The 15221-nt window shown below is 42.9% G+C and overlaps 1 protein-coding gene across 3 annotated transcripts in view; it reads left to right on the plus strand.

Moving 5' to 3' along the window:
- The window catches only part of TRAPPC11 (trafficking protein particle complex 11), a 39419-nt gene extending 28965 nt beyond the window's left edge, over positions 1-10454 (plus strand). For 2 of the 3 annotated variants that reach the window (XM_010835742.1, XM_010835743.1), the window contains exons 26-30: positions 1090-1201; positions 4468-4559; positions 5809-5942; positions 7378-7545; positions 9490-10454. In XM_010835742.1, the coding sequence (XP_010834044.1) occupies positions 1090-1201; positions 4468-4559; positions 5809-5942; positions 7378-7545; positions 9490-9534 (551 nt within the window). In that variant the 3' untranslated portion in view covers positions 9535-10454. Of the gene's footprint in view, positions 1-1089; positions 1202-1275; positions 3004-4467; positions 4560-5808; positions 5943-7377; positions 7546-9489 lie in introns of those variants that run through there. The other variant, XM_010835744.1, reaches the window with a different exon arrangement.
- The last annotated feature ends 4767 nt before the right edge of the window (positions 10455-15221 follow it).

Raw genomic sequence — 15221 nt, forward strand, 5'->3', positions numbered from 1 at the left:
TTTCTCAAGAGGCAGGTCAGGTGGTCTGGTATTCCCATCTCTTTCAGAATTTTCCACAGTTTATTGTGATCCACACAGTCAAAGGCTTTGGCATAGTCAATAAAGCAGAAATAGATGTTTTTCTGGAACTCTCTTGCTTTTTCCATGATCCAGCAGATGTTAGCAATTTGATCTGTGCTTCCTCTGCCTTTTCTAAAACCAGCCTGAACATCTGGAAGTTCACGGTTCACTTACTGCTGAAGCCTGGCTTGGAGAATTTTGAGCATTACTTTACTAGCGTGTGAGATGAGTACAATTGTGCGGTAGTTTGAGCATTCTTTGGCATTGCCTTTCTTTGCAATTGGAATGAAAACTGACCTTTTCCAGTCTTGTGGCCACTGCTGAGTTTTCCAGATTTGCTGGCATATTGAGTGTAGCACTTTCACAGCATCATCTTTCAGGATTTGAAATAGCTCAACTGGAATTCCATCACCTCCACTAGCTTTGTTTGTAGTGACGCTTTCTAAGGCCAACTTGACTTTGCATTCCAGGATGTCTGGCTCTAGGTCAGTGATCACACCATCGTAATTATCTGGGCCGTGAAGATCTTTTTTGTACAGTTCTTCTGTGTATTCTGGTCAACTGGATATAAGGACAAATATTGTGAGGGTTTAAAAAAATCACGATGTAGTCTTAAGACCAAATATGTGTGTGGGTCGCTCAGTCATGTCAGACTTTTTGTGACCCTTGGACTGTAGTCTGCCAGGCTCCTCTGTCCATGGAACTCTGCAAGCAAGAATACTGGAGTGGGTAGCCATGCCCTTCTCCATGGGATCTTCCCGACCCAGGGATAGAACCTGGGTCTCCTGCATTTCAGGCAGATTCTTGACCATCTGAACCTCCAGGGAAGCCCGAGACCAAATATAAGCAGGTTATTTTAGTTGCTCTGTCTATCTGTCTTCCTTGAAAAAATCATTTAACATCTCCAAGTCTCTATAGATAATATACGAAAAATTGATAAGGTATCCTTTTTTTGTTACATTACTTGGATGTAAAGCCCTCTGTTTATAGATGAAATGACTGGAGGATTATAAAGTCTCTGTCTTGCAGTCGTCTTGCAGACTGGAGAGAGTGCCAGTGAGTGCTTCTGTCTCCGATGCCCATCGGTTGGAAATGTTGAAGGCGGAGTAGCAACCGGGCATTATGTTATCTCGTGGAAGAGGTGAGACTGTGTCCGCCCTGCCTTTTCTCCATTATCCGTGTCATCCTCATGCCTTTATTGTGTGTCCCTCTCAGTTAGCAGGTGAGAGCTTCTGCCAGCCTGTAGAACGGACGAGAAGCTACATGCTGCCACTGACCATTTGTCAAAAACACGCAGATGGAAAAGGATAACTTTCGTTCATGTTTGTTACAGCTTGTGATCTATATACTGACAAGATTTTAGCCAAATTCTGATGACAGGACCAGTAAAAGCATTAGGAGAAACTGCCCTCATTTGCAGTCAGTAGGACTGTTTGCACAGAAAACCCAAGGGGATCAATACGTTATTAGAATTATAAAGAGTTTCAGCAAGACTGCTGTGGATATAGCATCAGTATACAAAAATCAGTTGGATTTCTATATATCAATAATAAACCTCAAGGCAAAGTACTTTTAAAACAGGTATCATTTATGTAACAGCAAAATGATGAGAAACATATCTAGTAGAAGATATGTATTACCTGTATGGAAAAAATTACAAAAATTTAAAACACTAAAGGAAGACCTAAACAAACGGGAGAGGTACAAAGTAGTCCCTGATCAGATCAGATCAGATCAGATCAGTCGCTCAGTAGGACTTGGTTAAGATTTAATATTATAAATTGTCTAGATTCAGTGCAATTTCCTTCAAGATCTCAGCAGCTTATTTTGTTTCTGTGGAACTTGACACTCTTGGATCTAAAATTTGTATAGAAAGTACAAATGTCAGTAATCGTCAGAATTCTCAGAAGAGGTACAGCTAGGCAAGGGTACTTGGCCATTCAAATTCTAAGACTTATTGTAAAGCTACAGTGGACATCACTATGGTGTGGGCTCAGGGAGAGGTAGATAAACCAGTGGGACAGAAGAGCGAGTCTAGGAATTGTTCCACAGATGCACATATGGAAATTACGTTTCATAGAGGTAACATTGTTACCACTAGGGGAAGGATGAACTATTTTATAATTGGTGGTAAACAACTGAGTATTGACTTGGGGAGAAAATGGGATATCTGTTGGGCATTGTATATAAAAATTAATTTCAGATTTATTGAAATTCTAATTGTAAAAAGCAAAACTTTACTACTTTTAGGAGAAAAATAAGAGAATCATTTTATGACTTCAGTGTAGGGAAGAATTTCTTTAAATAGGACACTAGAAGTATGAGCCTCTAAAATTGATGAATTTGATTTCTTAAAATTAAGTTTTTCAGTTCATTAGAAAATGCCATGAAGAATGTGAAAAGACAGTACAAAGTGGGGAAGGCTACTTCCCAGCATCTGAAATGAACAGAGGATTCGAATTCAGATCAAGAACTTTTTCAGATCATTAAAAAGAAACCTCTAAGCTGAAAGTTGAGAAAAATACTTGAGTAGGCATAGTGATCAGGAGAAGCTGAATGGTCAGTAAACACAGGGGAAAGAAGGTCAGCCTTACAAGTAATCTGAGATTTGTGTACTCCCACTACTTGGAAAAAATAAAGAGGCTTAACAATGCAGAGTTTGTCACGAGGGGAAGTATAATTAGAATGCTGCTCTGGAAATCTGTTTGGCAATACCTGGTAAGCTGATGGCTATAGCGTGCAGTCCTAGAAAAGATTCAAACATACAGGAAGGGGACGTGGTTGGGAGTGTTCATAGTAGCACTGTTTATAATAAAAAATTAGAAGCAACCTAGATGTCCACCAACAGGAAATTAGGTAAATGTGGCACAGTTGTACAGTGGAATATTATATATCAGTGAAAATGAAGGAACCAGAGCTATAGCTGCTGCTGCTGCTGCCAAGTCGCTTCAGTCGTGTCCGACTCTGTGCGACCCCATAGACGGCAGCCCACCAGGCTCCCCGTCCCTGGGATTCTCCAGGCAAGAACACTGGAGTGGGTTGCCATTTCCTTCTCCAGTGCATGAAAGTGAAAAGTGAAAGTGAAGTCACTCAGTTGTGTCCGACTCTTCGCAACCCCATGGACTGCAGCCTTCCAGGCTCCTCCATCCATGGGATTTTCTAGGCAAGAGTACTGGAGTGGGGTGCCATCGCCTTCTCCGAGAGCTATAGCTAACAGCCTGTTAATGTTAAATGAAACAAAGCAACTGCAGATGTTCAGGATATGAACAAATTGTGCAGAACTAGAAAGCATGTAAAACATATGCTTCCTAGGCTTTATGTATAATTTTGAAAAGCATAAAGAAACAGGAATGATAGATGCCAAATTCAAGCTAGTAGTTACTTTTGGAGCGGAGGGTAGGGGGTTCCAAGCAGCAATGGGTCCAGGAGAAGCTTCAGCTCTGTTGTTATGTTCTCTTAGACTAGGAGGTGGATACATGGCATTGCATGGGTTATTTTTTTGTGTGGCTTAATTATTTTATAAATCTTAAAACTAATTATTAAAAGTAAAAAATAATTTTCTTAAAAAAATACCTTGTCTTTTTTCCACACCGCTGGGTTTACCACGTTGATGTTCAGCTCAGTTCACATTTGTAGGAGTTAAAAAACTGTTCTGAAGGCACTGCTTCGTTTACTCTGTCGTGTTACCGTAATACTGTAAAGACATGTACTTCTTAAAAGGGAGGGTTGGCTGTTTTGCCCGTGGCGCTTGCTCAGTAACGCTTTGCCCTTTTGAAGCAGTGTCACCTGTTCCACCTCTGCATACAGGCTCTTCCCACAGGTTGTCAGATAGTTGGCAGCCGCCCCTGTGGTTCCCACCCTGACTGTCCTACAGGGAAAGTATCTGACCGCTTCATAACGTTACTCACTTTATCTGAGTAATGCCTGAATGCCACTGTGTCTGCTGATAGTGACATATTTTTAGATCTGCAGTTTCTCCTGCACACCCACGGTGCCATTACAGCAGCGCGTGTCCAGTGGCCTGGGCTCCTCTGGGCACGGTCCTCAGTGTGAGGAGACATTGGGTCGTAATGTAAACACCTCTGCTACCGATAGAGGACATTTTGCTACCAAAACGCTGGGTTAGATGGTGTGGTTTGTGGTACAGTTGACTTATGTTCTGACACAAGTCCTGACTTCATCACTGAGACCAAACAGCAGCCTTGAGTTGTAACGCTCTTTCATTGAAAGTTCTCAAAAATGGGATTGGAAAAGCTCCTACTTCACAAAACTCCTTCCATTAAACCTTTAGAAAAGGGGTCATTTGTATTTGCTTTGCAGTGGGTTGGTGAATACCCACGTTCCCTGGTTTTGATGTATTTACTCCTCACATGAAACGTGGACCTAAGGGGCCTCTCTTCTGCCTAGGACTTCAGCCACGGACAGCGTCCCCATCATCAGCACCGTCATCACCCTGCCCCATGTGATCGTGGAAAACATCCCTCTCCACGTGAACGCAGGTGCCTCCACTCACCTTTTATTTGATCTGCGGAATCCAAAAAGAATATTTATTTTAGCTGCTAAGATTTTTTTTTCTAACTTTCCCCATTACGAGAAATGCCCACCATTTACAAAAAGTAGATTGTGACCAGTCTTGTTTATCTATACCTCTACACGACCCTCCTGCCCTCAACATTTTGAAGCAAATGCCAGAATGTTATTTCATCTATAGAGATTTCAGTATGCATCTTTAACATCACTGGCTGTTTTTCTAAACATAATCACAGAGTCATTATGATAACTAAAAATTAGCAATAATTTTGCAATATGATCAAATTCCTGTGTTGAAATTTCCCTAGCTGACTCTGAATGTTCTTCATAGTTTGTTATAAGGCCTCTGCATTGCTGTTGATTGGTGTTGGTGTCTAGACTCTTAAAATCCCTAGGCAGGCAGACAGCCTCTCCCCCACTGCGCTGCCTCTACCCCACATCACCTCCTCTACCCCCTTCATCTCCCCCCTCGCTTCCTTGATGTTCTTTTGTTGAAGAAACTGTCCTCGTGTAAAGCTACCTATAGTCTGAATTTGCTGACTTGCATTGCATCATTTTTAAGTATTTCTCTGCCCCTATAAATTGGTAACTGTGCGTGTGTGTGCATTCAGTCACTCAGTCATGTCTTCGTGACTCCCTGTAGTGCTCCCCGCCAGGGTGACTCCCTGCCAACCTCCTCTGTCTGTGGCATTTCCCAGGCAAGAATACTGGAGCACGTTGCCATTTCCTCCTCCAGGGGATCTTCCTGACCCTGTGTCTCCTGCATTGCAGGCAGATTCTTTACCACTGTGCCACCTGGGAAGCCCAGTTAGATCTATAGTCTTGATCAAATTCAGGTTAAAGATTTTGACAAAAATACATCATAGTTTCCACCAAGGGGCCCATAATGTCTGTCATCCCATCTCGAGCCATTATTGATATTTAGGGAAATTTTTTGTAGGTTTAAGAAATTAATCCTAAAAGGTAATTCAGCTCTTGGTAGCCAAGACCCTTTCTGAGCCAAATCAGTTTAGAAGGAGACATTGATTCTTCTTAGCCTGCTTTATCATAGCCCTGTGGCTATTTTACAATCAGAGAATTTTCTTATTTAACAACAGTGCAGTGCTCTCATTAATTTAAATAACTCCATGTCTATGCAATGAAATTTATTTACAAAAGGAACCCATGAATGGTGAGCTTTGTTGTTTTTTTTAACCAAGAGAAATGTCACCTTTGCAGATCTGCCGTCATTCGGGCGTGTCAGAGAGTCGCTACCTGTCAGGTATCACCTGCAGAATAAGACTGACTTAGTTCAAGATGTGGAGATTTCCGTGGAGCCCAGCGATGCCTTCATGTTCTCAGGGCTTAAACAGGTACAGGTTGTATCTCACGGGGTTGCTTGTGAAGACAGAGGAGTGTGGCCAGAAAGTGGAGAGCTGTCAGAAATGGCTCTTGTTTTGGTAGTGGTGAATCTTAAGTCACTTTTGAAGATTTAATTACAACTTGCTGTAGAAGTGGGTTAAATGGGCCACTCTTTCCATGTTGAGATCACACATAGAGGTTCTTTCTCTATGTAAAACAAGAGTTCACAAATCCCTTGGACTGATAGAATTCCTGGAAATTTTTTATTGCTAACGAGTTTGTGTGTGTGTGTCTTTTAATTTGAGACCTTTTGAAGCATAACTGCACAGATTAAAAGCCTAATTTGCTTCTGAACTATCAGTATAATTTTTTAGAGATTTTGATCCTGCATAGAGTTATCTGTGTTACGTGTAGGCACAATTTTGTATCTACATAGAAAAATATGTGATTCAGATGTTTTTCTTCATCTGTTCATATCAGAGGTGGAAAAGTTCATCAGATTTTTGGGTGGAACATGCTCTCAGGCAAAACCATATTTTCAGTAAGAATACTGTCCCTCTCTGTCAGAGTGGCAGCAGAGACACACCACAGTGGTCAGCACATGCTTTTTATTATTAATAATAAGGGTGCAATTAGAGCACAAACTTGTAATAACACCAAGTAGTATTCACCCTGAGTCAACCATCTGGCTGGCATGTCCTGAGTGCTGTTTGCTGTTAAATGAAAGTAGAATTACACGTGAAGTGTACTATAGGTCTGTACACTGATATAAATGTATAATATTAATATACACCAAGTATAACGTTGGCTGAATATGTTGATTCACAAACACATATATTATCTCTGATGCATCACATACCTTTATGTATCATTTGCAAATGAGTAGGCTTTTCTTGATTGTCCTGATCTGTTTCACGTATTGACTTGAAAATAATTAAAGTACCGAAAATCTTACCAGATAGTGCTCTTTCCTTTTGCCCTGAAGGTACTTACCTTACCACAAAGGTAAAATCCCTAAGACAAAACACAGGAAACAACCAGCTCCTCTCACGTTGATGTAATGTTTGCAGAGATGCTCTTCTGCACGTTATCCTGTAGCGCACTGTGGCTGTAAAGCCTGCCTGGTCTGAGACACGGGAAGTGCTGAGCTGCCTAGTGTTTGCATTGTTAAGCAAGAACAGGTTGCCTTTTGCGTGTTGGTAGAAACTGAGAAACCATGCACGTGTTTGTATTACATTTGTTACCTGTGTGGTTCTGGCCTCATTAATTCAGCCCTACATTTTGATGTCTGTCTAGAAGATGGAATAGGAGAGGGTGCAAATATTTCTCCAGAAGGATTTAAGTGTCTGATCATTTGCCAGAACTTGACAGGTAACAACATGTAGCTGTTGCGAGTTTATTTGATACATGGATTTGTTTATCTTTTTCTGTCACTTTGTGATTTAGATTCGATTACGTATCCTCCCCGGCACGGAACAGGAGATGTTATATAACTTCTACCCTCTGATGGCTGGGTACCAGCAGCTGCCGTCTCTCAACATCAACTTGCTCAGGTTTCCCAACTTCACGAATCAACTGCTCAGGCGCTTCATACCAACCAGTATTTTTGTAAAGGTAAGGTTTAGACATTTTCTGTTTTTTATTGTCTTGGAAACAAATGCAAGTAGATGTTTTTTCACATCAGTTGGTCAGTTCAGTTGCTCAGTTGTGTCCGATTCTTTGCGACCCCATGGACTGCAGCACTCCAGGCTTCGCTGTCCTTCACCAACTCCTGGAGCTTGCTCAAACTCATGTCCATCCATTCGGTGATGCCATCCAACCATCCCATCCTCTGTCGTCCCCTTCTTCTCCCACCTTAAATCTTTCCGAGCATCGGGGTCTTTTCAAATGAGTCAGTTCTTCTCATCAGGTGGCCAGAGTATTGGAGTTTCAGCTTCAGCATCTGTCCTTCCAATGAATATTCAGAACTGATTTCCTTTAGGATGGACTGGTTGGATCTCCTTTCAGTCCAAGGGACTTTAAAGAGTCTTCTCCAACACCACAGTTTTTTCACGTAAATGTCACTAAATAGTATTTTGAGACTAGCAATTTTAGTATCTTGACTGTTACTATAAATTTGGCAATATTGCTATTTGTTTCTTATTAAGTTATTATCAATTTTTTATTTTCTATTTTATAGATTTTTTTCTTAGATCTAATTTTAAAGGTTTTTATTCCTTTGGGCAAATGAAGATTTATCTTGATGGCATCCTTAAACATGTGTTTCCTTTGGCTTAGTAAAATATATTTCTATTTTTGTTTTTCTTTTAAAAAATTTTTATTTTACTTTATAATTTATTTTTTAGAAATATATTTTAAAGTTTTAGTTAATTTGTAACTAGTTTTTAATCAAAATGGATTAATTTTCTGAATACAATCCCTGAACTTTTCTGATTCTAATAACTATGTAGTGCTACTGGATTTGGATCTTTTCTAAAAATGATCACCCGTCAGAAACTATACTCGGGTTTAACGTTTTGATTGTTTTAAACAGTGATATGATTTCCAGGTTCCTGTTCTTTGACTGACCTAGTCTTCCGTTCATTGCATTCCTGCACTGAGCTTCAGTTGCCTTCCTCACACATGCATGCGTGTGTACCTACATGTATGAAACCTCCCAGCAACAGAACAGAGCAGGAGACCCCCTTCCCGGCCTCAGGGAACCCCCAGAACCGTCGGCTTAAATCATAGCCGTCGGCCTGTGGTGCTGCGGTTCTAACGCTGGTCAGTCGCCTCTCCTGCTCTCCCCACAAAGGTCCGCTTTTAAAGTCCGTCAGTGCAGTAAAGTCATTTGCAGGAATCTTATTCTTTTAACTACTTGATGACTCTCTGGGGTGTTGTCAGACTTTCTGACTTGTCAGAAATTTTACACCTAAAAGCAGTCACGATATCTTTTATTGACTCAGCTTTTCCTCTTCTGATGTCACGTTTTAAATTTTTTCAGTCAGTGAACTTTGAGAAAAGGGCATTCTGCGTTTATCCGCCACTTCAGTCCTCGCAGTATTTGTAGTTATGCACCGTAGAGTTCACGATGCATCACTCTTTCCCAAACAGGAGAAGGGGAGCCCTTGAGGCCCAAGGAGCTTGCTGGCAGCGCAGGTTTGTGGCCTGCTTAAAGCTCGGGACACAGGCTGAGCACGAGAGGGAGGGTAAAGCTTTCCCTCTCGAGCAGGAGTGGTGGCCAGGCGCCCTGTCACACACGGTGCACTGACGGGTGGGTGGCGGCTGCAGGCTAGGGGGCGAGGGGCTCCACGGGCAGAGGATGTGCTGCGCTGGTGAGCTTGCCACTAGGAACAGAGGGAGCGGGCCACACGGAGGCTGCGAGGTCACCGTCCCCAGGCTCACCTGGCGAGAGAAGGTGGGGGAAAGGAGATAGATGAACATAATCTTGTTTGGAAACTTGCACACATTTATTCTGTGTCCGTGAAACAGTTCCAAGTACTTGCAGACCCTCTCCAGTTAACAGCGCTTCTGTGGTCATTCTTACCTTGCAAACCCTCCTTGTTTTCCCCTCCGAAGCCACAGGGCCGGCTCATGGACGACGCCTCCATCGCGGCTGCGTGAGATTCAGGACGGGCCTCAGCCATTCTCAGGGAGAAACTGGGCAGAACTGTGTGATTGTTTCCTGGTGAGCTGTACTTGATCATGGTACAGGTTAATCTTCTCTATTTTTTAACGGATGTTACACCAAGTCTTCAGAGGAAGTCATGCTAAAATATTAGGAAAATCTTCTAGTTTGACTAATAAATATTTGAAATCTGTCAGCGTGATGTGAAAGGGTGTTAACCCTTTGTTTTTGTTGAAAGTCATTTTGTGGACACGGGCATCTTCACAGTAATGGGGTTTTGTATGTGCAGTAGCCGAGGAAAGTTAAGTCTCTGAAATACTCCTGGACAAGGGGAGCCGTGCACCAGTGTCTGCCCCGGAAAGCTGGGAACCCCCGTGGGTGTCTTTGAGAGTTGGCTAAACCAGAGATAGAATAAATCTGTTTTCATGCATCTAACGTATGTTCAGAGTCCATACACAGGAACCAGAAAGCAGTCACGGGACTGACAGAGACAACTTCCAAAAAGTTTTAATGAAAGCAGTTTAAGATGTCTAAAAAAAAATAACCTTTGCTTACCACCAAAACATTTCAGATAGGTTCAGCTTGCTTGGTTCATTTATGAAGCAGGTTCATAAACCAGATCCTCACCTGTCAGGATCTGAACTGCAAGATGCTAAGCATAATCTCCTAAACTGAAAGTTTTAGAGAAAGATGCAAGGTCTAAATCTAAAGTTCTAGAGCTTTTAGTTATGTTGTGTAGGTTGAAAAGAACTGTTTAAAACTTTTGAAAATTCATGTACATAAAAAAACATATTGTGAAAATCCTCTGTTAAAATATCTTAATTTAAAACTCCCCTGTTGTCCAGAAATTTTTATTTAAAAGTATAGGAGTTGTAAAAAGGAAAAGAATGATGTAAATAAATAACTTTCTCTTTCAGACATGCTTGTGTGTACCTTTTATTTATTTTGAGCTTGTTGGATAGCTTCTCTGTGGAGCGGCTTTTGCTGGGAAACACCATTGCAGAAGTGTGTGTGGTGGGGGGTGTGTTCCGGAGCCAGGGGCTGTGATGCGCTGGGGGGATCTGAGCTCCCTGTTGTCCCTGCCGCTCAGGTGGAGACCACAGGAGCTTGTCGGATCGTCCCAGGGCCAAGTCCCAGCTCTGGTGACTTTGTTCACATTGCCCTTTGTGTGTCTCAGCTTCTTACCTGAAGACATGGATGATATGAGGATAATAAAAATTAAAAACACAAGAGGGACTGTAAACAAAAATGCCATGAAGTAATGTCTTCTCTGTGCTCTTTTATTTTATATCCTACTCTGTTCTGTTAAAAGATGTTCCTGGTGTAACGAATTGATTTCATGACTCACTAACAGGATGTAACCTGCAGTTTGAAAAATTCAAAGGTGCATCTGATGCCGTACTCACATAATAAACGTCTCCTGTGTGTACACCGCCATTGTCAGACACGAAGTACCCAGGGCATGTTAGGACACATGGATCTCGGGCATTCACTTTAGCATCACTAGCCTTGATGTCAGTGTGATCTCTGTGAGTGCAAATACACCACATAAATTGGCCTGCGCTTTCCCTCAGTAGCGTAATCCTTTCTCAACCAGGAATCCTCCATGTCGTTCATTTTACTGCAAATGTATTCCATTTACTTATTTTAAATTACAGCAAATTTTAATTCAGAAATACATGAAATAGTGATCTTGCCTGGGTTCCCCAGACAGAGATATCACAGCATTGCAGGAGCCGTTGACTCACTGAGGTTACAAGTGTCCAGAAGGACCGCGGAGCCTTTCCCTTGGAGCCTCTGCTTCAGCAACAGCCCCTGTGTCCCTCCTGAGAGGCTCCTGTCTCCTCTCTGAGTCCTGTGTCACCATTTGGGTCTCACTACTACTCCTTACCAGTACTATGCACCACTCGGGGACACATTTTTAAATAAAGCATTTAAAACTTGGCCTTTGGGGGAGTGACTAAAGTTTGCTTTTTGATTCTTGAAAGTAAGCACTGGTTTTTAATCAGTGTGGAGTGTTACCAAGAGGATGGGGACGGTAATGTCTTTGGAATAAAAAAAATTTCCAGTTTGCTTCATTTTATATTTTTATGATCCTAAAATTACAACTTCAACTCAGTTTTCCTCATGAAGTGTTAGGTTCCTTATCTTTGAATTCTTCTTTTTAAGGGACTGTATGGGATCATGGGATCATGGCTCTTAGATGGATTTTTTTTTTTTTTTTAATGTCTTCAGCTTACTTGAAAAAAAGATTCTTTTGTTCTCATTCAGTCATTTCTTTCATGGCCCATTCATAACTCCACCCAGAATATGAAAAGCCTCTCTTCTTGATGCTGTCCCTAACAATAGCTCTGAAGAATTCTGAGCTGTAATTTCCACACTGGCATTGCAAAGAAAGAGGGGGTGCTTTCAAGGAAGAAACAAGTGGGAAAGCTAAACTCACTCTTTCAATGAGGAGCGCCGATGTGGTCTCCACATGTACCTTTCTGAAGCTTCCTCTCTTGACCTAAAACCCCAGAAAAGGCACCAAAAGTGTCCCAACTCCTTGTACTTTTTACACTAGGTAAGAAAAAAAATGCTTAAGATGGATTGTGTTGTTTACCGGTTGAGAGAATAGATGGTAACGACTGTAATTTTCAGGAAGCGACATTGGTGATTAGAGATTGTTGAATGAATATGTGATAGCAAACAGAAATGTGACTTGCTCTTGCTGTGCATTTGTGTTCTGAAACATTTCCAACAAGGGATACTCAAGCCATCCTTTGATGAGTGAGCCCCGTGGCCACCATCGTCTTTGTACTTAAGTCAACGATGCCATTCTCAGACAGCTACTGAAGGGCTGCATACAATTCGCCAAACGAGTGTAAAGCCCCATGTTTTCACGCACGAGAAAAGAAATTCTTGGCTTAAGTATGTTCAAGTTCTCTTCCAAGGTCAAATTGGTGAGAAACTTTCCCTTCCACTCAATTTACTTGCGCCTGAGAGCGAAAGAGACAGTGTTCACCGGGCCTTTTGTGTCTGCTTTCTGAAGCGTGTTTTACCAGAGTCAGCCCTGCCAGGCACGCCTGCGTTTCCGGTGACATATACCATGCAAATGATAGGTTGAGCCATGCTTTAAATTCTAGTTTCTCCCCAGTCGTTCAGAGAATGCAAAACTCATAGCCACCTTGCAGCTGGTTTCTCATTTATGGAAAACACTTCTCAAATGTATCAGCCTGTCTGGCATGTGAGAACTTGGAAATGATAACCTTTATTAGGTTGGCCAGGATAACAAACATAAACCATGTATGTTTCCCAAATGATAATTGCCAGTATTTATTGAGGGCTACCAGTCCATTCTAAAGGAGATTAATCCTGGTTGTTCTTTGGAAGGAATGATGCTAAAGCTGAAACTCTAGTACTTTGGCCACCTCATGCGAAGAGTTGACTCATTGGAAAAGACTCTGATGCTGGGAGGGATTGGGGGCAGGAAGAAAAGGGGACAACAGAGGATGAGATAGTTGGATGGCATCACCGACTCCGTGGAGTCATGTGAACTCCAGGAGTTGGTGATGGACAGGGAGGCCTGGCGTGCTGCGATTCATGGGGTCACAAAGAGTCGGACACGACTGAGCAACTGAATTGAACTGAACAGAGTACCAGGTGATCTTTGGTCTTAACCTCATTTGTTTAATACTCAAAAAAGCCCACTGTGGAGTAGATACTATTATTATCATCCCCATTTTAAAGATGTGGAAGCAGGCACAGAGAAGGTAACTTGCCCGACGTTCTGGTTATCACTGCACAGCAAATCATCCCAATACTTGGTGGCCCAACACAACAATCATTTTTTATGGTGTCAGTGGGTCAGGAATTGAGGAGGGGCTTGTCTGGGCAGTTCTGGTTTGGGCTCACTCATGCAGCTGTTCGTTTGACAGTGGGTGAAGGAGGAAATAGGAGGGTGAGAACAAGGAGGCTGCAGCCGCATGGGGTTAGCCAGGCGTCTCTCCGTGTAGTCTCAGGACCTTTGCAGGCGGTCTTTGGGCTTCCTCACAGCATGACGGTCTCAGAACGCTTGGCTGCTCCCATGGCGGCACAGAGCTCTGGTGTGGCTGGTGCAGCCAGGAAGACAGAAGCCTCATTCCCTTCCACGACCTGGCCTTGGGTAGCACAGAACGTCACTTCCACAATGCTCACAGGCCCATCCACCTTTAAGAGGAGGGAACGTGAACCCTGCCTCTTGCTGGGGAAATGGTCACATCCTAGAAGAATAGCGGGGACAGGAGAGCTCACTGCAATCTTTGGAAAATGCAACCTGTCTTAGCCAATGACATGACACGTGGTGGAAGAGCTGGGTTTCAAATCAAGGCCCTCTGCCTGCAGCGGAGAAGGCAATGGCACCCCACTCCAGTACTCTTGCCTGGAAAATCCCATGGACAGAGGAGCCTGGTAGGCTGCAGTCCATGGGGTTGCTAAGAGTCAGACACGATTAAGCGACTTCACTTTTCACTTTTCACTTTCATGCATTGGAGAAGGAAATGGCAACCCACTCCAGAATTCTTGCCTGGAGAATCCTAGGGACGGGAGCCTGGTGGGCTGCCGTCTCTGGGGTCACACAGAGTCAGAGATGACTGAAGCAACTTAGCAGCAGCAGCAGCAGCCTGCAGAGCCCACTTGCTGAACCTCCACGCTACGCAGCCACCGCTCTAAGGCTGCCAGTGTTTGCTCCTAAACAAATGAGCTTTGGCTAAATATGGGTTTGATGACTGAGGCATTGCGCACTCTGTGACTGAGACCTATTCTTAAGTCTATAGCAGCAACGCTGTTGCCCTTAATTACACATTGACTTCCAAGTGTTCAGAGTGCTTGCCATGAGCCAGTTTCTGTGTCAGCAGCTAAAGCATAAAGGAATCTTCTTCCTGAGGACCGCCAGTCCAGCACAAGATGCTGCCATGCGATGAATGCACAATAGAAGTGGGCACAAGACCGGTGAACTGATGAGATGTGTGGGAATGGCTTTAAAATGCTCCAGAAAACAACATCAAAAACCGGAAGACAACCTAGGTCAGCAAGAAGTAGATGAAACAAGATCTGAAAATCGTTGATCATTCTTTAAAGCAGGTAAAGGGTGCCTGGGGGCTGTACTTTTGGATATGTCTGCAATTTTCCATGATAAAAAAATTCATAGAAGATTCAAGGTAGAGAGGAAGCCCAGTAGAGGTGATTATAGGGTGTGAGTGAGGAAGCAGCCGAGAGGAGGGGCTGACTCCTGGAGTGACACGGGAGTGGCTTCCGTGTCCCTAATGAAACTACTGGGAGTTTTTCCTGTAGGGAATGCATTTCCATCGCCCCTGAACCAACAATGTTACGGGAGCTGGGTTTTGGGAACATAAAAGTTTGTAAGGTGACGAAGGGGTGCTGGCTGGTGTCGGCTCCTGCCCACCTCCTCGCATGCCAAGCTCTCTCAGTGTAGACAGGCTGGCTTTGTTTTCCCTACCCGAGAGGTTCGCAATCAGTGATAAGAGAATTAGGGGAGGAATGAAACTCTGAAAACGGAAAGAATGCTCGCTGCTCTTCAGCACTGTTGCTTCTGGAGAGCAGGGCTTTTTCTGTTAGAATTTGATAATTTTGAACAAAGTCTGCCGTCTTGTTAGTTGTATAATGCTCTCATTAGAGTATTGAAGAGTTGTAACTTGAAAAATGT

Source organism: Bison bison, unplaced genomic scaffold (genome assembly GCF_000754665.1).
Source record: "Bison bison bison isolate TAMUID 2011002044 unplaced genomic scaffold, Bison_UMD1.0 scf7180017864050, whole genome shotgun sequence".
NCBI classification, from domain to species: domain Eukaryota; kingdom Metazoa; phylum Chordata; class Mammalia; order Artiodactyla; family Bovidae; genus Bison; species Bison bison.